The 23,370-nt window shown below is 46.3% G+C and overlaps 1 protein-coding gene across 1 annotated transcript in view; it reads left to right on the forward strand.

Annotated features, from left to right (window-relative positions):
* The window catches only part of B4GALT6 (beta-1,4-galactosyltransferase 6), a 173,480-nt gene that overhangs the window by 120,804 nt on the left and 29,306 nt on the right, over positions 1 to 23,370 (forward strand). The window contains exon 5 of the mRNA XM_075353324.1: positions 7,458 to 7,574. Coding sequence (XP_075209439.1) covers positions 7,458 to 7,574 — 117 coding nt within the window. The remainder of the gene's footprint in view (positions 1 to 7,457; positions 7,575 to 23,370) is intronic.

Genomic DNA, 23,370 nt, shown 5'->3' on the forward strand with positions numbered 1-23,370 from the left:
CCTTATTAACAATTAGAATTTTTATTCTTTTTCATTCATAAATTGTATCATTCATGCATAGCAGCAATATTTGCTTGCCCCTACACATGATCCATATAAGGATTTCAGCACATGAACCACCATTTACCTCTTGAGGTTGAGTGATAATCTAATTGGAAGTACACACCCATGTTCCTCATACCCGCCTACATCATACACAGACAGATCAGTCTATAAATTAGAGTTTCTTAATACCAGCAATGTAGACTACACCTGATGAAGGCTTTTGTTAGCTGAAACGCGTTGTCCGTAATTGTCCGTTTTTTATTGAACCCTTAATAAACCCTTGTTCTTGAAGTTGTTTCAAACTTGCACTGATAATCCATTTATCCTCCGGAAGCGCCGAAAGGGATTTTGTCTTTACTCCATGTTTACGGAGGTGGATGGAGTAAAGGTGGTGTCACACACAGCGACGACGACAACGACATCGCTGCTAAGTCGCCATTTTCTGTGACTTAGCCACGACCTCAACAGCGACGTCGCTGTGTGTGACACATAACAACGATCAGACCCCTGCTGCGAAATCGCTGCTCGCTCCTGAATGGTCCAGGTCATTTTTTGATCGCTGCTATCCCGCTGCACCATGATGATAAGCTCAGCATCCTTGTGTTTGACACCGCAGCAGCGACGGTCGCGACGACGCTGAAGGCAGTGACGTAGGACTGAAGGCAGGACAAGGGCGTGTTTTGCGGTGTATTACCCAATCAGGCGCCGCTGTAGTGATCACCAATCGGAATAGAGGGGCGTGAAAAAAGGCAACACAAAGGCGCTGTAGCGATCACCAATCGGAACAGAGGGGCGTGAAAAGAGGCAACGCAAAACATGTCTAGGGGTAAAAAACACGCCTCTATCAAGGTCTGAGTCGTCGCACAGCGATGCGTGTGACACCGCACAACAACCGTCAAGGTCGCTATGATCGCTGCTCCGTCGCTGCTTAAAATTACATGTTTCACAGCTTATAGCGATCATCTATGGTCGCTGTTGCGTCACAGGAAATGTTGACGTAACAGCGACGTCGTTGTGTGTGAACCCAGCTTAAGAGGTCCTTTCATTACATGCTGCTCCTCGTTATTCTATCCTGTATCAGGGGTTAGGAAATCATGGCTGCCTATTTCCAAAAACAAGCCCTCACTTACCCACTGATTGCATCTAGAGCTGCTACCCCGCAATGTTGATGAGAATGGTGCAGAGAGCTGCAATATCAAACCCTACCTGAACAGGGGCGGTGCTGATTTTTTTCCCCCTTGACTCTTGGACACCTTCTTTAACGGCACGGCATAGTTTAGTACCGGTATTGAAATTGATTGTACCGGTATTGCTGTAGGGCTAGATCCTGCCCCAAAAAAAGAACATTTGTATATTTTCCAATAAAACAATGTAAAAAAGAATACAAAACATCTCTTTAAAGGGATTTTTAGGTTTCAGAAATCCCTGTCCCCACGTTCAGTTTTTGTTTGTTTTTTTAATCCAAAAAAAAGTAAACTGTCCATTACTCACCCTCACCAGGTCCAAGGCTGCTACAACTCCTGGGAGTTATTGTGTCCAGAACTGGTTACATTAATAGCGCTGCAGCCAAAAACTAAGCCCAGTGGCTCTACCTGAACTAGCAACATGAAGTGTTCAGAAACCAGAGCCCACGGATTGGCTGCAGTGCTTTCGATGTGATTTCAGCGCTGCAGACAATAATGGTCACCGGTAGCAGTGGTGAAGATTTGGCACTGGACCCGGGGAGCGTGAGTATAGTACAGGGATTTTTTTTTCCTTCATAAAACATCTTGCAGTGGGGATCAGAGATTTTCTGATAATGGAAACTTCATTTAAGGATTGGCAATTCTAGACATCCGGAGTCATTGTTTTCATTCTTCAAGATGGCTGTCATCATGCCCAGCGTCACTGCCAGTACATGCCCATAAATGAATTTCTATACATGGCAAACTCTGGAGCCATTGTTGGACCAACAGTAGCCTACGAGATGACTGAAGGATGCCCCGCTGTATGTCAAGCTACTAAGATAATGTGATCGCTGTTTTCTCCAGTATCTGCTGCTAGATTGTGCTGGCTGTATAACAAAACCGGCACCCCAAGTGATGGTACAGTGCCCATTCTTGTGATATCACTGCAGTGTAATAGTATGGCAGCATGCAGAAAACTACATAGTTATCATGTCTTACTAATATGGTGTTAAATATGATTTCATGGATCCCCCATACTTTGCATGCATTGTAAAGAGGACCCCATTCACACCAGAGATTTAGCATTATGCTGGGGCCACACGGGGCACTACTGCGATCATCACATGACACTCGGCTCACACTGGCAGCATAGCTGGAGCCGAGTGTCATGCGAGTGTCACTGCGACTGAGGTCTGGTCCTGCGATTGGACCTCAGCTGCGGGGGGCGGGCCGGCTCTGAGGAGGGGAGGGAGGGATTTATCTCCCTCTCTCCTCCATAGCTGGCTATTGCCATTCTTGCCCTGCACTCGCGGTACACCAGTGTACTGCGAGTGCAGTGCGATTTTTCTCTTGCCCCATAGACTTGAATGGGTACAAGAGAAACCAGATACGCATTACAGTCGCAACATGCTGCGATTGTTTTCTCGGTCCGATTAGGGCTGAGAAAATTGCTCATGGGCTGACACACAGGCTAATATTGGTCCGAGAGGAATGCGATGTTTTTCGCTCAGATTTTCATGCCGTGTGTCTTAGGCCTTAGTTGTGTAGCGCAGCTTTCCCTTTTGTTGCGCACATTAGATCTGTTGGTGGATCCAGATTTTCATTGAATCCACTAAAAGTGCTGAGGTCACAATACTTGGTCTCCAATGGCCGACTGAACAGTAGTGGACCGTTATTCAACCTCACGAACGTGTCGGTCTGATCTAAAGTAGTAAACAGTAGGGAGGGTGAACACCCCATGTCCGCCTCCTGGAGCGCATCGCGGAATGCCATTAATCCTAGTAATGTATGGCGACCCTTCTGCATCCGTCACCCGCCAGCTGCGATCTCTATTCATAAGCAGAGGTGTAATTGCATTCCGTGCAAAACGTACTTCATAGCAAACGTAATGATGAAAATGGTGATCATTATGCAGTCTGGAAATGTTTCCAATGAATATGGTAATTACAAGCAGGATTTTACTGCAGCTTCATCTTCCTGAGCTTCTATCTAGTGACGGGAAGTATGCTGAGCTTGTAGAAAATCTCTTACTATTCCTCTCTGCTATATGGATGGGCAGACAGGTGCCCGGGGGAAAGGGTGTGCTGCCACCGCTGAAGCTTCCCCCCCGCTGGCTCAGTGCCCTGGCTAGTCAAGAGCTGCTCCCAGTAGCCATCACTATACAGTTAGTTGGGTTTAGCGCAGAGGTTGCTCGCAGCCGCATGGTGCATTTTATAGAACAAATTGCCTTACACAATTTACCATTTATCTGTCATATTCCCCTCTAATAATCCCAGGGAAGGTTTTAGTATAAGCATTTGATCCGTCTTTGCTTTAATCTGATTTTTGATGTCACAGCCCCGGTCATAAAATGGATTATTTAGAAAGCACATCTGTATTTTGTGGCTTTACCGCTCCTGATTAATGAATATTACTTTGTTGTTTTGGCTGTAGTAAAAACTGGTCATTTCCTGGGCAAGGTGTGATTGGTAATCAGGGTCCTTTTGAGACAAAATTCCATATTAATGATCCCTGAATTATTATTTTATATGATAATAAAAGGCATGGTTTTTATTGTGATAAAACCACCTTCTTTTAATTCCATCTAAATTTTAGATTTACCCAACTAACCTGGGAAATAAAGAAGGCAAATTCCAAAAGTGCAGATATATTGCCCTAACGACAATAACGCGCAACTGAAAGCAAGAAAGTAGTCCTACAAATCTGCCCACCAGAAAATACATCTGGTCACAAGTGTTGGGAATGTCGACCATAGTCAGCTGGACCCTGATTATGGCAGAAGAAGACGTCAATCTCAGGGTCGGCTCCAGGTTTTTGTGGGCCTCTGGCGAAAGATCCCAGTGGGCCCCATCCAAACACAGAGACACACATACAGATACGTACACATACAGGCATACGTACGTATACATATTTAAAGAGAAATTCAGAAAAATACATATAAACAGACAAATCCATACAAAGTCATATACACTGACATACAGAGACACACACACACACACACACACACACACACACACACACGAGATATTATTAATATGGGGAAGCTGGCAGCAGCCTCGCTCACCTCCCCGCTTGTCTCCTATCCAGCTCCTCCTAGGCATGTGTCTGTGCCACGCTGATTGGTGGCCGTCACCAACAGACATAGCCACACACAGAGCACACTGACACTGCTGTATATACATCACAGGAGAGACTGGGGACATACACATTACTGGGGGCATACACATTACTGAGGGGGGTGGGGGGATGGCTGTGAGGGGTATACAGCACTGCTGTCGAGGGGGACATACAGCTCTGTGGGGTATACAGCACTGGAGTGGAAGGGACATAGAGTACTGGGGGTATACAGCACTGGGGTGGAGGGGACATACAGCTCTGGAGGGTATAAAAGTATGCAGCCCCCACATTCCTCTATATAACATTATGCACCCATATTGCTCCACATAATTTAATGCAGCCTCATATTACTCCTTATAATGCACCCACATATTCCTCCATAGTATTATGCAGCCCCCATAGTCCTCCATATGGAATAATGCACCAAATATTCCTCCATATAATATAATGCACCCCAGATTGCTACACATAATATAATGCAGCCTCATATTCCTCCATATAGTTTTATGCAGCCCCCATGTGGCAGCACCATGCAGCCCCATAGTCGTCTGGACACCGTAATTAATACATACTCCCTTCTCCCTGTTCTCCCGCTGCTCCGGTCTCCTCAATACGTCCACTGTTCTGCCGCTGAGACAGCTCAGGACACAGGAATGCACAGTAATGATGTCATCGTGCTCCTCTGTACTGAGCTGTCAGAGGCAAGGAGTATACAGACGCTGCAGGAGAATGAGAGAGAAGCGCACCGCTCCCTCTATCATCATTGCTTTCAATTGTATCGGCATCTGCAATGCCGATACAATTGAAAGTGCGATCCTCAGCGCGGGCACCCGGCCTCTCTGACTCATGGGCTCCATAGTGGCCTGCCACCCTGCTGTCTGCGAGTGGGCCCCCTCTGCGGTCTAGGGCCCCTTGCACTTGCCCAGGTGTGCAGGGTGCTGACGCCGGCCCTGGTTAGTCTAATGCATATAGTAGTCATGAGATGTGTTCCATAGAGGAATGGGGCAAGTTGGATTCCAGAAATAAGATAAGATCTTGTTTGTAACAGAAGCCATTACGCCATGTCAGATCCTTGGGATCTGTCGGTGCCTGTCAGACCCCATTGATTTTTAAAAGGGTCAACTATGGTGTCTCATTTCAATAGGAAAAATGCAGATTTAAAAAACAAACTAATTCTTCACCCTGAGATACACATGCATGGTCACCTTGTCCAAGCTTGCTTGTTTATAATGAAATCAGAAGAGGGCTGAAGATTGAAAGAGACTGTGGGTAATGGCCATTTATTGGGTTTGGCATTGCCTACAGACCTGCAATGACCACAATTTACCGAACAGTAGAAAGGTGAACGTCAGAAGGATGCAGACTAGATTGTGTGAATATCGGGTGTCAGAGCTGAGATAAGTTAGTTATTCACCAGTGATCCAGTACTTAGTCTTTATATCCTGGTTCACGGCCTCCCCTATGAATATCCCTTCTGTGTTAGAATCGTTGATCTGTTCCTTTGGTATCAGGGACTGATGTCCGCAGGGAGTTATTCGATATATTGTCACTTTCTCAAAATTACCATTAATCTTCTGGCATGGCTGTTGAAGATAAGGGGTGCCCAAGGTTAGTCCACACTTAGGGGTACTTCACACACAGCGAGATCGCTACTGAGATCGCTGCTGAGTCACGTTTTTTGTGACCTCATTAGCGATCTCGCTGTGTGTGACACTGAGCAGCGATCTGGCCCCTGCTGTAAGATCGCTGCTCGTTACACACAGCCCTGGTTCGTTTTTTTATTGTTGCTCTCCCGCTGATAAGCACACATCGCTGTGTGTGACAGCGAGAGAGCAACAATCCTGAATGTGCAAGAAGCAGAAGCCGGCGTCTGACAGCCTGCGGTAAGCTGTAACCAAGGTAAACATCGGGTAACCAAGGTGGTTACCCGATATTTACCTTAGTTACCAGCCTCCGCAGCTCTCACGCTGCCAGTGCCGGTTCCTGCTCCCTGCACACGCTAAGCGAAGCGGTGTGCGCTGGTAACTAAGGTAAACATCGGGTAACCATACCCGATGTTTACCTTAGTTACCAGTGTCCGCAGCTTCCAGACGCCGGCTCTGTGCAAGCGCAGCTTCCAGACGCCGGCTCTGTGCAAGCGCAGCGTCGCTTGCACGTCGCTGCTGGCTGAGGGCTGGTCACTGGTCGCTGGTGAGATCTGCCTGTTTGACAGCTCACCAGCGACCATGTAGCGACGCAGCAGCGATCCTGACCAGGTCAGATCGCTGGTGGGATCGCTGCTGCGTCGCTAAAGTGTGAAGGTACCCTAAGAGCAAAGGTCGGAAATGGCAGGTGGGAATTTCCCTAGTCACATTGTGAGGTAAGGCTATGACAAAAGTAAAATTAGGTTGTATGCACTCTGGTAACCTATATTTTAACAATCTAGTTACCATTTGTTGGCCCCCAGGCTTTTGTGAGAAATCCACTCCAGTAAATGTACTACTTGTCTGAAGTTATGAAGATCATTGCGTATTTCATCCTGTGCTGACCGGGTCTGTACACGGAAGAGTGGAGTCCTCCTTCTCAGACACCTGCATGAACTACTGTGACATAATATGGCTGAGGGCCGGATGTGGCATTGACGTACAACTCCTGCTATTAGAATAGGAACTTTTGGCCTTTTCACCTTGTAGAACCCCTGAAAATTACCGTAATCCTTTCTCACAGAAGAAGCTCTGTGTGGAAACCAGACAAATCCTACCTCAGAGAAGAAGCTTGGTGTGGAAACAAGACAAAGCATTGCACCAAGGGCTCCTTACTACAAAGTGGATCTTTCTACTGATGTCGTCACTCAGAAAAACACAGTACTAGAAGCTGGCGCCTCCGTATGGACCATTGCAGTGGTCTTGTGTATACCAAGGAGACTATGGGTTTAGGTTCTAAAGGAACTGTTCACTGAGGCATGTCAGATAACCTCATCCATGGGGGTCTGTGCCTTGTGACATAGCGTTAGGACACAAAGCCACCGCATTCTTCTTATATCTGTGCCTATTCATTCTCCGTACCAGCAAGTAACCCAGAATTACTGTATATGTCACATGCTTTATGTAAATCCGTAAATAATCTTCTCGCACTCTTGAACTGTTACAGGTGGCAATCCTTATTCCATTCCGAAATCGCCATGAACACCTGCCGATCTTCTTCAGGCATCTAATCCCCATGCTCCAAAGGCAGCGCTTAGAGTTCTCCTTCTATGTCATTGAGCAGGTAAGCGCCATCATTGCTCTTCTGTACATTTTATAACACTTGTATTTTTGGCAATTGTTCTGCTAGAACCAGTGAATGAAGGTGCAAGCTTTGCGTGTGAGGAAAGTAAAGCTGGTTATACATGTGAGATGTCTCACTTTTGGGGGTGACAAGTTTAGGGCCCCAGATGGCAAATAAGATAGTCACCAATGCAGCTAACAATTTGCAAGTGGTGACAGGAATTTTGCCATTTGTCTAGTAGACACGTCGGTTATATGATCTTTATGACATTGTGCGCCGCTTCTCCCTGCTGGCCATCGGTTAGAATAGTCTTAGTTTTTTGGGCAGTATAACCACATGGGAGAAAGTCATTTGCATTTATAACCTTTGTTTTCAGCCTATAGTATATATATCCCAGGTTTAGATTCCTTCTAAATGAAACTTTCCTGGTGGTGTAATGAACTGAAGGGGGTGAATATCACGAAGGTCAATGCCCTAGTGTAGAATAGGGAGATAGTATGTTTGTAAGGCCACGTGCACACGTTGAGTATTCAGTGAGTTCTTTACCTCAGTATTTTGTAAGCCAAAACCAGAAGTGGTTCAGAGGAAAAGTGTAATAGAAACATAAGCGCCACTTCTGGATTTTTATACCCACTCCTGGTTTTGGGTTACAAATACTGAGATTTAAAAAAACAAAAAAAAACCTCTCACCAAATACCTTAGTGTTTCTCTGTAGCATGTGTATTATACACACATAGCTTTATAGCAAGCACATTATCACTCTGAGGAACACACACACATAGAACACTGCTGCATGCACACTCAGCTCTGCTGTAAATACATACACAGTTCTGACACACTCAGCTCTGCTGTAAATACATACACAGTTCTGACACACTCAGCTCTGCTGTAAATACATACACAGCTCTGACACACTCAGCTCTGCTGTAAATACATACACAGCTCTGACACACTCAGCTCTGCTGTAAATACATACACAGCTCTGACACAGGTCTGCTGTAAATATATACACAGCTCTGACACAGCTCTGCTGTAAATACATACACAGCTCTGACACACTCAGCTCTGCTGTAAATACATACACAGCTGTGACACACTCAGCTCTGCTGTAAATACACACTCAGCTCTGCTGTAAATACATATACAGCTGTGACACACTCAGCTCTGCTGTAAATACATACACAGCTCTGACACACTCAGCTCTGCTGTAAATACATACACAGCTCTGACACAGGTCTGCTGTAAATATATACACAGCTCTGACACAGCTCTGCTGTAAATACATACACAGCTCTGACACACTCAGCTCTGCTGTAAATACACACACAGATCTGATACACACTCAGCTCTGCTGTAAATACACACACAGCTCTGACACACTCAGCTCTGCTGTAAATACATACACAGCTCTGACACAGGTCTGCTGTAAATATATACACAGCTCTGACACAGCTCTGCTGTAAATACATACACAGCTCTGACACACTCAGCTCTGCTGTAAATACATACACAGCTGTGACACACTCAGCTCTGCTGTAAATACACACTCAGCTCTGCTGTAAATACATATACAGCTGTGACACACTCAGCTCTGCTGTAAATACATACACAGCTCTGACACACTCAGCTCTGCTGTAAATACACACACAGATCTGATACACACTCAGCTCTGCTGTAAATACACACACAGCTCTGACACACTCAGCTCTGCTGTAAATACATACACAGCTCTGACACACTCAGCTCTGCTGTAAATACATACACAGTTCTGACACACTCAGCTCTGCTGTAAATACATACACAGCTCTGACACACTCAGCTCTGCTGTAAATACATACACAGCTCTGACACACTCAGCTCTGCTGTAAATACATACACAGCTCTGACACAGGTCTGCTGTAAATATATACACAGCTCTGACACACTCAGCTCTGCTGTAAATACATACACAGCTGTGACACACTCAGCTCTGCTGTAAATACACACTCAGCTCTGCTGTAAATACATATACAGCTGTGACACACTCAGCTCTGCTGTAAATACATACACAGCTCTGACACACTCAGCTCTGCTGTAAATACACACACAGATCTGATACACACTCAGCTCTGCTGTAAATACACACACAGCTCTGACACACTCAGCTCTGCTGTAAATACACACACAGCTCTGACACACTCAGCTCTGCTGTAAATACATACACAGCTCTGACACACTCAGCTCTGCTGTAAATACATACACAGCTCTGACACACTCAGCTCTGCTGTAAATACATACACAGCTCTGACACAGGTCTGCTGTAAATATATACACAGCTCTGACACAGCTCTGCTGTAAATACATACACAGCTCTGACACACTCAGCTCTGCTGTAAATACACACACAGATCTGATACACACTCAGCTCTGCTGTAAATACACACACAGCTCTGACACACTCAGCTCTGCTGTAAATACATACACAGCTCTGACACAGCTCTGCTGTAAATACACAGCTCTGACACACTCAGCTCTGCTGTAAATACATACACAGCTGTGACACACTCAGCTCTGCTGTAAATACACACACAGCTCTGATACACACTCAGCTCTGCTGTAAATACACACACAGCTCTGACACACTCAGCTCTGCTGTAAATACATACACAGCTCTGACACAGCTCTGCTGTAAATACATACACAGCTCTGACACACTCAGCTCTGCTGTAAATACATACACAGCTGTGACACACTCAGCTCTGCTGTAAATACATATACAGCTCTGATACACTCAGCTCTGCTGTAAATACATACACAGCTCTGACACACTCAGCTCTGCTGTAAATACACACACAGCTCTGATACACACTCATCTCTGCTGTAAATACATATACAGCTCTGATACACTCAGCTCTGCTGTAAATACATACACAGCTGTGACACACTCAGCTCTGCTGTAAATACACACACAGCTCTGATACACACTCAGCTCTGCTGTAAATACACACACAGCTCTGACACACTCAGCTCTGCTGTAAATACATACACAGCTCTGACACAGCTCTGCTGTAAATACATACACAGCTCTGACACACTCAGCTCTGCTGTAAATACATACACAGCTGTGACACACTCAGCTCTGCTGTAAATACATATACAGCTCTGATACACTCAGCTCTGCTGTAAATACATACACAGCTCTGACACACTCAGCTCTGCTGTAAATACATACACAGCTCTGACACACTCAGCTCTGCTGTAAATACATACACAGCTCTGACACAGGTCTGCTGTAAATATATACACAGCTCTGACACAGCTCTGCTGTAAATACATACACAGCTCTGACACACTCAGCTCTGCTGTAAATACACACACAGGTCTGATACACACTCAGCTCTGCTGTAAATACACACACAGCTCTGACACACTCAGCTCTGCTGTAAATACATACACAGCTCTGACACACTCAGCTCTGCTGTAAATACATACACAGCTCTGACACAGGTCTGCTGTAAATACACAGCTCTGACACACTCAGCTCTGCTGTAAATACATACACAGCTGTGACACACTCAGCTCTGCTGTAAATACACACACAGCTCTGATACACACTCAGCTCTGCTGTAAATACACACACAGCTCTGACACACTCAGCTCTGCTGTAAATACATACACAGCTCTGACACAGCTCTGCTGTAAATACATACACAGCTCTGACACACTCAGCTCTGCTGTAAATACATACACAGCTGTGACACACTCAGCTCTGCTGTAAATACATATACAGCTCTGATACACTCAGCTCTGCTGTAAATACATACACAGCTCTGACACACTCAGCTCTGCTGTAAATACATACACAGCTGTGACACACTCAGCTCTGCTGTAAATACACACACAGCTCTGACACACAGTTCTGCTTCAGGCACAGCTCTGACAATTTTTGCTACACACACACACACACACACACACACACACACACACACACACACACGTCTGTAACATACATACACACATAGCTGTGCTACATCCAAGCACACAGCCCTGAAGTCTTTTCTGTACATAAGGCAGGGTTGAAGCAAAAAACAAGCCCTGGCATTGCAGGCTCCAGTTTACCAGTGCCTGCTAGATAAGGTCTCTTAAGGCTTCTTTCACACATCAGTTTTTTGTCATCAGTCACAATCCATCTTGTGACTGATGGAACGGATTTGTCGCAGATTGTAGTAAAAGTGAAGCGACGGATCCTGTAAAAACAAAAAACGATCCGTCGTATATCTTTAGAGAGAGAGAGTTGGTTCTTCAGCCAGACACTGTTTTACCCCATCTGAGCATGTTCTGTTTAAAAAGACGCAATCCGTCGCTGGATTCTGTCATAGGACGGATCCTGCGCCCATAGGCTTCCATTCCAAAAGACAACGGACGGCGACGGATCCAGCGACAAAACACTTTCATCTGGACATCGCTTCCGTCGGCTACAAACAGATTTTTCAACGAATCCGTCGTACGACGGATGCAACGTCAGGCTATCCGCCGCTAATACAAGTCAATGAGAAAAAAATGGATCCAGCTCTGGTTCCGTTTTTTTCACATTTCGACAGATTGCGACTGATGGCAAAAAACTGTGTGAAAGGGGCCTTAACCTCAGCTAGTTTCTTACTGGAAGTAAGAGAACATATAAAGTATGAGGAGGGGAACCTCAGAGCCCATTACTGAGCTTTACCTGTAAATGTAAATTGGGTAGAATTTCTATTGTTCAACACATTGTCACATGCGGAGTTTCCAGCTATTTGGGTGGAGTTGTCTGTTAATGTGACCCTGAGATTGTGAGGAGACCCTACTCATCAGGGTCAGACAGTACATTTTTGGTATCTCCTGTTGTGTTTCTTTGTTGCTGTCTCTTATATACAAATCAGCAAGTTGAGGGAAAAAAAAATCTGGAAATGATACTGTAAATGTCAAATGCTTATGGAAAGACCGCTCCTAATACTGAGTCTAGACTGGTTAGTGCTGAAAGACAGGTTTAGCTTTGAGGTTTCGGCCCCCCCAGACGGGATGAAGTTATGACTTCCTTTAAAAAGAAACTTCATTTCAAAGAGTTTTTTTCGGCATAGGCCATCAGTGCCAGATCAATAAGTGTCCAGGTCTTGATATCCACACTGATTAGCTTGTTTAAAGGGGCATGGTGCTTGCCTATGTATTGCAGTCTTTTCATTGTTTAGCTTGCTCCCTCGGCTCGCATACCATACATTTAGGGGTGCTTCACACACAGCGAGCTCGCTGCCGAGATCGCTGCTGAGTCACGCTTTTTGTGACGCAGCAGTGACCTCATTAGCGATCTCGCTGTGTGTGACAATGAGCAGCGATCTGGCCCCTGCTGTGAGATCGCTGCTCGTTACACACAGCCCTGGTTCGTTTTCTTCAAAGGCGCTCTCCCGCTGTGACACACAGATCGCTGTGTGTGACAGCGAGAGAGCAACAAATGAAGCGAGCAGGGAGCAGGAGCCGGCATCTGGCAGCTGCGGAGGCTGGTAACTAAGATAAACATCGGGTAACCAAGGTGGTTACCCGATATTTACCTTAGTTACCAGCCTCCGCAGCTCTCACGCTGCCTGTGCTGCCGGCTCCGGCTCTCTGCACATGTAGCAGCTGTACACATCGGGTTAATTAACCCGATGTGTACTGTAGCTAGGAGAGCAAGGAGCCAGCGCTCAGTGTGCGCTGCTCCCTGCACACACAGCTAAGCGGTGTGCGCTGGTAACTAATGTAAAGATCGGGTAACCATACCCGATGTTTACCTTAGTTACCAGTGTCCGCAGCTTCCAGACGCCGGCTCCGTGCAAGCGCAGCGTCGCTTGCACGTCGCTGCTGGCTGGGGGCTGTTCACTGGTCGCTGGTGAGATCTGCCTGTTTGACAGCTCACCAGCGACCATGTAGCGATGCAGCAGCGATCCTGACCAGGTCAGATCGCTGGTCGGATCGCTGCTGCATCGCTAAAGTGTGAAGGTACCCTTAGTATGGCTGGGCTGGGTATCACAGGGGCTGCAAATACTAATGCATTCTTATTCTTGGATGCCTAATGACACTGTTTGAAGGCACGCTTAATTCATTGTTTGCATTGCCCTGTGCTGTACAACATCCGAATTCTACTAATAGCTTTGCTTGGTATTGAAGCTTTTCCCCATCCAAACAAAGGAGTCATGGCGCTTGTAGTGGTGCGAAGACGCCCTGACCTTGTATTGTTCGCTTATCCTAATGGTACACAGTCAGTTTAATAGAACCTGATAACCCCATACCACTGAGTCCATTTATCGCTTATTATTGGGTAATTTAGTTGACTGGTTATCCTATCTGTTGGACTAGTTGGAATTGATATAAAATGCACTGTCAATACATTGACTAAAGGCCCAGTCACACACAACGACTTACCAGCGATCCCGAAAACGATGCGACCTGATAGGGATCGCAGGTAAGTCGCTGGGAGGTCGCAGGTGAGATGTATCATAGTATCATAGTATCATAGTTTTTAAGGTTGAAGGGAGACTCTAAGTCCATCTAGTTCAACCCGTAGCCTAACATGTTGATCCAGAGGAAGGCAAAAAAAAAAAAAAACCCCAATGTGACAAACCAGTTCCAATGGGGAAAAAATTTCCTTCCTGACTCCACATCCGGCAATCAGACTAGTTCCCTGGATCAATACCCTGTCATAAAATCTAATATACATAACTGGTAATATTAAATTTTTCAAGAAAGGCATCCAGGCTCTGCTTAAATGTTAGTAGTGACTCACTCATTACAACATCATGCGGCAGAGAGTTCCATAGTCTCACTGCTCGTACAGTAAAGAATCCTCGTCTGTGATTATGATTAAACCTTCTTTCCTCAAGACGTAGCGGATGCCCCCGTGTTCCAGTCGCAGGCCTAGGTGTAAAAAGATCTTTGGAAAGGTCTCTGTACTGTCCCCTCATTTATACAGTGTGATTAGATCCCCCCTAAGCCTTCGTTTTTCCAGACTAAATAACCCCAAGTTTAATAACCTGTCTTGGTGTTGCAGCCCACCCATTCCTCTAATAATCTTGGTCGCTCTTCTCTGCACCCTCTCCAGTTCAGCTATGTCCTTCTTATATATCGGTGACCAGAATTGTACACAGTATTCTAAGTGCGGTCGCACTAGTGACTTGTACAGAGGTAGAACTATATTTTTTTCATGAACACTTATACCTCTTTTAATACATCCCATTATTTTATTAGCCCTGGCAGCAGCTGCCTGACACTGTCCACTAAAGTGAAGTTTACCATCCACCCATACACCCAAGTCTTTTTCTGTGCCTGTTTTACCCAGTGTTCTACAATTAAGTACATAATCATAAATGTTATTTCCTCTACCCAAGTGCATGACCTTACATTTATCTACATTAAACTTCAATTGCCACTTCTCAGCCCAATCCTCCAATTTACATAAATCTCCCTGTAATATAAAATTATCCTCCTCTGTATTGATTACCCTGCAGAGTTTAGTATCATCTGCAAATATTGAAATTCTACTCCGCATGCCCCTAACAAGGTCATTTATAAATATGTTGAAAAGAAGCGGGCCCAATACTGACCCCTGTGGTACCCCACTATGAACTGAGACCCAGTCCGAGTACGTACCATTAATAACCACCCTTTGTTTCCTATCACTGAGCCAGTTTTTAACCCAGTTACACATATTTTCCCCTATCCCCATTATTCTCATTTTATGTACCAACCTTTTGTGTGGCACCGTATCAAAAGCTTTTGAAAAGTCCATATACACAACATCCACTGCATTTCCCTGGTCCAGGCTTGAACTTACCTCTTCATAGAAGCTGATCAAATTAGTTTGACAGGATCGATCCCTCATAAACCCATGTTGATACTCTGTCATAAGGTTATTTTTCTTGAGATACTCCAGTATAGCATCTCTCAAGAACCCCTCAAGGATTTTACCAACCGTAGAGGTTAAACTTACCGGCCTATAATTTCCCGGCTCAGTTTTTGTCCCCTTTTTGAATATTGGCACCACATTTGCTATGCGCCAGTCCTGCGGTACTGACCCTGTTATTAAGGAATCTGTGAAGATTAAAAATAATGGTCTATCTATCACAGAACTCAATTCCTGTAGTACTCTGGGGTGTATGCCATTCGGGCCCGGAGATTTGTCAACCTTAGTGATTTCGAGGCGGCTGCGTACTTCCTGCTGGGTTAAGCAGGTAATATTCAAGGGTGAATTTATGGCATCACTGGTCATGTCATCTGCCATGGCATTTTCTTGTATAAAAACCGTAGAAAAAAATTCATTCAGCAGGTTGGCTTTACCCTCATCCCCTTCCACCATTTCACCAAGACTATTTTTAAGGGGGCCAACACTATCGCTTTTCAGTTTTTTACTGTTTATGTAGTTAAAGAATATTTTAGGATTATTTTTACTTTCTCTTGCAATGAGTCTCTGTCTCAAACTTAGCTAACTTAATTTGCTTTTTACATATTTTATTTAATTTTCTATAATTATATAATGCCTCATCACTACCTACCCTCGTTAATTCTTTTAAGGCTTTCTGTTTTTCTTTTATTGCTTCCCTTACAGCTCTATTTAGCCATAGGGGTTTCTTCCTATTTCTAGCATGTTTGTTCCCATAGGGTATATTTTCTGCACAAGCCCTATTCAGGATGCTCATAAAAGTCTCCCATTTGCTTTGTGTACTTTTATTACTTAGTACATCATCCCAGTTTATTGCACTAAGATCATCTCTCAACCGTTTAAAATTTGCTTTCCTGAAGTTTAGTGTCCTTGTAGCCCCTCTACTATACATCTTACTAAAGAATACATGAAAACTTATTATTTTGTGATCACTATTCCCCAAGTAACCCCCAACTTGTATATTTGATATGCGGTCTGGCCTATTGGTTAGTACAAGGTCTAGTAGTGCTCCCCCTCTTGTGGGGTCCTGTACCATTTGTGACATCAGTCAGACCTTACCACAACGTACGCTGATGTCACACAGTCAGACCTTACCAGCGATGCAGGAACAATACAGGTCGCAGTAGCGACCTGTATAACGATCTCAGCAGTCACTGTGACTCTGTCACACAGCATCAAACACAGCGATGTGTCCTGCCCAGCAGGACGTCGCCTTTGAAGAAAATGACCTGGACCATTCAGCAACAACTAGAGATCTCACAGCAGGAGCCTGATCGCTGGTAAGTGTCACACATAACGAGATCGCTAACTGGATCGCTACTGCGTCACCAAACGGTGACTCAGCTGCGATCTCGCTAGCGATCTCGTTATGTGTGACAGTACCTTTAGGCTACTTGCCACTTCTTAGGCCTAAGGGGTACTTCTTACATAGGGAGATCGCTGCTGACTCACAGGTTTTGTGACGTACCAGTGACCTCATCAGCGATCTTGCTGTGGGTGACATTAAGCAGCGACCTGGCCCATGCTGCGAAATCGCTGATCGTTACACACTGTTCTGGTTTATTTTTTGCTCGTTGGTCTCCCGCAGCACACATCGGCGTGTTTGACGGCAGGAGACCAAGGAGCACCGACTCTGTAAGCAACGTACGCTGATAACCAGGGTAAATATCCGGTAACTAAGCAAAGCGCTTTGCTTAGTAACCCGATGTGTACCCTTGCTACGTATACAGGGAGCCATATATGATAAAACAGCGCATTCCACTCGGACCAATATTTCTCTGTGTCAGAACCCATGAGCGATTATTTTCTCAGCCCTAATCGGACCGAGAAAACAATTGCAGCATGCTGTGGGTGCAATGCGATCCTCTTTCTCTCGCACCCATTCAAGTCTATAGGGCGAGAGAAACATCGCACTGCGCTCGCATTACACAGGTGTATGCGAGTGCAGAGCGAGAATGGCAATAGTCGGCAACGGAGGAGAGAGGGAGATAAATCCCTCCCCTCCTCAGCGCCGGCCCTCCCCTCCTCAGCGCCGGCCCTCCCCTCCTCAGCGCCGGCCCTCCCCTCCTCAGCGCCGGCCCTCCCCTCCTCAGCGCCGGTCCGCCTCTCCTCAGCTCCGGCCCGCCCTCCTCCAGCGCCGCCCGCCCCTCCTCAGCTCTGGTCCAATCGCACGATCGGACCTCAGTCGCAAGGATGCTCGCATGACACTCAACTCTTGGTGTTCTACCAGCGTGAGCCGAGTGTCATGCGAGGATCGCAGTAGTCCCCGTGTGGCTCCGGCCTATAATTTCTGAGTCGCAAGAATTAAATTTAGCTGTAAAAAACAAGATAAATCACTGACAAGTCACTGGGGCGTAGGTGCAGATGCGTACCTTTTGTGATGTGATGTATAATTGGAATGTGCCGTGTGACTATTGTGACCTGCTACCAAAAACCCAGCAGGTCTGGATTTTTTTTTCTTAATTCAATGTGTTTCCAAAAATAAGACACTGTCTCATACATTTTTTTTGCCCCCAAATAAGCGCTTGGGCTTATTATTGGAGTAGGTCTTATTCTTGGATAAACATGATTGGTGTTAAGTTTACCCCCTCCTTTCCAAAAAAAAAAAAAGCAAACCCCCTTCCCAGGAGACTCCTACCAGATCCCGGACGTCTGTGAGGCTCCCAGGTCTCCCTGTGATCTACGCCAGTTGCTCCCAGCAAGTACGCTGCACACCGTCCTCCCCTGCTTCTGGCCGACACACACACATCAGATCGTACGCACACACTCATATACATACACACATGCACACACAATCACTGATCAGATCGCGTACACACACTCACTAGTCACTCACCACATCCGGCGGTACAGAATGCCTCCTGCCGCAGGGAACGATGAGAGGAAGTTACTCAGCGCAGGTCATGTAAGCATTCAATCCGCAGCAGCAGGTCCTTGCGTTCCACCGCACTGCGTCTCCGGTTTTTGCTGGCCAGAAGGTGTGTGTGTGTGTGTGTGTGTGTGTGTGTGTGTGTGTGTGTGTAGGTGTGTGTGCGCATTTGATCTGATGGGTGCGGGGGTGCGATCCATTGCAGGGCCTCCTGCTCTGTATCTGGTGAGAATGATTGCGGGGTGTCCGCTGTCTATAATGAAGTGTCCTGCAGTATCTTTAGCTTTTTTAGCTGCACGGACACTTCATTATTGAACCGCGACTAGGTCTTATTTTCGGGGGAGGGCTTATATTTAAGCCTTGCTTAAAATGCTGAATATCCCTGCTAGGGCTTATTTTTGGGTGAGGTCTTATTTTTGGAAAAACACAGTAGTTACATTAGTACACTGTGATCCTATTGATGCTGACAGTAGATGTAGCGATAAGAAACTTTTCATGTATTTTATAAAGGGAGGCAGAGCAGGGACAAGTTTTCATTTTCACTTAGGGATCTGGTTACAGCTACTGCCAATAGAAGACTATAGGGAGAGGGCAAAAGGACAAGGGAGCACCTGAATAGAGGCCCAGACACTAGAATTGCTTCTGATTCTGGAACTGCCCATTACTGTGGTATAATGGCGCCATGCTGCTGCACCAGCTAGATGTTTGAATTACAGGATTAGAAGACTGCGAACATCCTACTACCTGCGTCATCCCAGCTCTTCTGATTAGTTGGCCTCAACCACGTGATGCATGCGTGGTGCCATGACGTAAGGACATCACATGGCCTACAAACCCGAAGAGGAGCCGGGGGTGATGGCAGGTGAATGCGTGCTCTGGTCTGGCAGACTACAGACACAACCTCTGCACCACAGTGTTAGCAATCTATTTGCTCGTATGCAGGGGTGGACTGGGCTGTCTGGGGCCCACCAGGAGAATTGACTCCAGGGGCCCACCCTACAGCTAAATATAAACACCCATTAGCGTTATCCCCATTATTGTGTTGCTTTGACTGTATACACAGGCGGCTCCTGCACATCTATATTGTGCACCATATCTGGGATGTACAATTATAGTCGTTTGCAGTAATGGGGTCTTTGGTGAAAACAAGTTATCACCGATCCACAGGGTAGGTTGGTGATAACTTATTGATCGGTGGAACCAGACCAGTGGAAACCGCAGCGATCGGAAGATTGGGGAACTTTTTGCAGCAGGTGGGGTGTGTGACCGCAGCTCCATTCATCCTCTGTGGGGTGGGATGTGTGACCACAGTTCCATTCATCCTCTGTGGGGTGGGGTGTGTAACAGCAGCTCCATTCATCCTCTGTGGGGTGGGGTGTGTGACCGCAGCTCCATTCATCCTCTGTGGAGCAGCCAGATAATAACAAGCGCAGCGCTCGCAGCCACTGAGGGAATGAATGGATCAGGGGTCGAGTCGGACACGAGCTCCAGTGTAATGGGGGATAAAAGTTGCACGATCGGAGCAGGTCCCAGCAATCTGTCCACACAGATGAATAAGTTATCACTTATCTTTAGTTCACACACTTTTTCTCTGATTTTACTGTTCCTGGTTTTGGCTTCAAATACTGAGGTAAAAAACTCACTGAATACTCTGTGTTTACGTGGCCTTAGTAAAGGTGATTATTTGTTTTCACTGGAGAATCTCTGTAAGTGCATATTTACTGCAGTGTAATAGTCACAGGGCAGGACAGGGAGGGGAGGGGTTAAATGTTTAAGTATTTAATTTCTACTGGAAATAATCTCCCCCTTATAGAGAGAAAAAGTGACCTCCACACACAACACAATCCACTATACCAAAACCAATAATACCATATACAAGGGGGAAATACCGCCACACCGCGACCAGACAACATATTACCACCACATAGAGACCAAATACAACCACATACAAGGGATAAATACCGCCATACAGTGATCAGACAACATATTACCACCAAACGGTGACCAAATACAGCCACAAACAAGGGAGAAATACCACCACACCGTGACCAGACCACATATTACCACCAAACAGTGAACAAATACAGCCACATACAAGGGAGAAATACCACCACACCGTGACCAGACCACAAAGTGACCGAATAATACCACATACAAGGGAGAAATACCGTGACACTATGACCAGATAACATACTACCAACACATAGTGATCAAAAGCAACCACATACCAGAGAGTAAAACCACCACATCATAATTAGACCACACAGTAACCGAATATTACCACATACAAGGGAGAAATACTGCAACACTATAACCACACCACATAATGACCGACTATAACTACATACAAGAAAGTAATACCACCACACCATAATCAGACCACATAGTGACCGAAGACAACCACATACAAGGGAGAAATACCGTGACTGACTTACCAGTGACGTCTCTAGCTGACTTTATTCATCTTCGCTTTTTCTCTTCATCCGGCGCTGACCGTTATCACTTCTTCCTGCCATGACGCGACTGCAGAAAATAACAGTCACCTGTAGCCGATCACTCCCAGAGCACATTCCTCACTATTTCCCCAATTTCTACACCACGTCAGACTCTTGTTCCCCCATTGGAGACAGTATCCTCAAAATTAACTTATATTTCATCAGTAATAATTTCCCCTAATTTGCACCTACAGTAATTTTGCCCCACGTGCCACCATAAACCAATCATGTATGTCCCTCATTCTGGCCCCATATAGTAATTATGTCCCTCATCCTGGCCCCTTTTATTTAATAATGTCTGGGGAAACAAGTGGAATGAGAAGGGGCTGTTAATTGCTTCCTGCACAAAATATCACCCCACAATCCTGCTCTCCAAAATAGCCCCACAAAGTGCCCCTTTCCAAAATGTCCCCCCAAAAATTGCCCTTTCTATAATATCTCCCCCAACTACATCCCTGTATAAATCTCCCCCTCCTCATTATACTATGCTGGCTTCCAAAATCTTTGATGCCTCATAATGTCCCCCATTGCCCTATAATGTTCTAATTTCTTTCATAACATCCCCCACTGACCTATAATGCCCCAATTTGCTTCATAATGGCCCCCATTACCCTATAATGTCCTTCCACTGCCCTATAATGTTGTCCCCCACTGCCCTATAATGTCCCCCACTGCCCTATAATGTCCCCCACTGCCCTATAATGTCCCCCACTGCCCTATTATGTCTCCCACTGCCCTATTGTGTCCCCCACTGCCTTATAGTGTCCCCCACTGCCCTATAATGTCCCCCACTGCTCTATAATGTCCCCCACTGCTCTATAATGTCCCCACTGTCCTATTATTCCCCCCACTGCCCTATTATGTCCCCCACTGACCCATAATATGCTCCATAAAGTCCCCCACCTCTTCTTAATGCCACTTGTAAAATAACACTGCTCCTCCCCCACCCGCAGCCCCTCATATAAAAGTACATCTTCGGCTCCTCTGGAGCGCTTACCTGTGCCTGCGCGTCCTCCTCTTCATCCCTGCAGCTGCGGCCCCGGTGATGATGATGTCGGTGCAGGACTGAGGCGCGCTCCTCTGCAGCCCTGGCGATGATGCTACGTTGCGGGGCTGAGCAGCGCTGCTCTCCCTCCTGTCACCGGCCGCACTGTACAAATGTATTACGCACCTGAAAGACGCGCATACATCTGAACACCGGCGCGGTCGGTGCAGGCCTGGGGACTCCCGCAGTGCTCCGCTAGGACCTTTGGTGAGTCACACGACACATGTGATGTCACTAAAGGTCCTGCAACTGCGAAAACTTCAGTGATCGTACAGAACTTGTACGATCACTGAAGTTTACGATTGAAAGGCTGGGTGCCGGGGCCCACTCAGCCCTGTGCATGGGTGTACCCAGGATCAAAACTAGGTAGGGGCAAGCCATGGTTGTTCACATTGTAAAATATTAGAACAGAAAAGGTGAATGAAACGAAAATTTTGAGAATTCAATGTAATTATAGCTCGATTAATGACTCCGCGCCCCTCTCCACACACACACACACACACACACACACACACACACACACACACACACACACACAATACATCCCCCCACTACATACACACACACACACATACCATGCACCCCCCCACACACACACAATACAATGCACCCCCCATCACCTCCTACACACACACACACACACACACACACACACACACACTACAATGCACCCCCATTACCCTCCCCTCACACACACACACACACACACACAATACACGCTCCATTACCCCCCCACACACACAATACATCCCCCCATCACCCGCTACACACAAACAAATACAATGCACCCCCCATCACCCCCCTACACACACACCCACAATACAATGCACCCCCACTACTCCCTACACACACACACACACACAATGCACCCCATTACACCCTACACACACACACACACACACACACACACACACACACTGCACCATCCATCAGCCCCTACACACACACAATGCACCCCGCATCACCCCCCCCCCCCCCCCCCACACACACACACACACACACACACACACACACACACACACACACAAATGCACCCTCCATCACCCCCTACACACACAATGCACCCCCATTACTCCCTACACACACACACACACTGCACCATCCATCAGCCCCTACACACACACAATGCACCCCGCATCACCCCCCCCCCCACACACACACATACAATGCACCCTCCATCACCCCTACACACACAATGCACCCCCATTACTCCCTACACACACACACACAATACAATGCATCCCCCATCACCCCCTACACACACACACACACACACACACACCCCCATTACCCCCTACATACAAACACACACACACTACAATGCACCCCCCCATCGCCCCCTACACACACACACACACACACACACACACACTACAATGCATCCCCCATCACACCCTACACACACACACAATTCACCCCCCCATCACCCCCTACATACAAACACACACACACACACACACACACAC

Source organism: Anomaloglossus baeobatrachus, chromosome 6, assembly GCF_048569485.1.
Source record: "Anomaloglossus baeobatrachus isolate aAnoBae1 chromosome 6, aAnoBae1.hap1, whole genome shotgun sequence".
NCBI classification, from domain to species: domain Eukaryota; kingdom Metazoa; phylum Chordata; class Amphibia; order Anura; family Aromobatidae; genus Anomaloglossus; species Anomaloglossus baeobatrachus.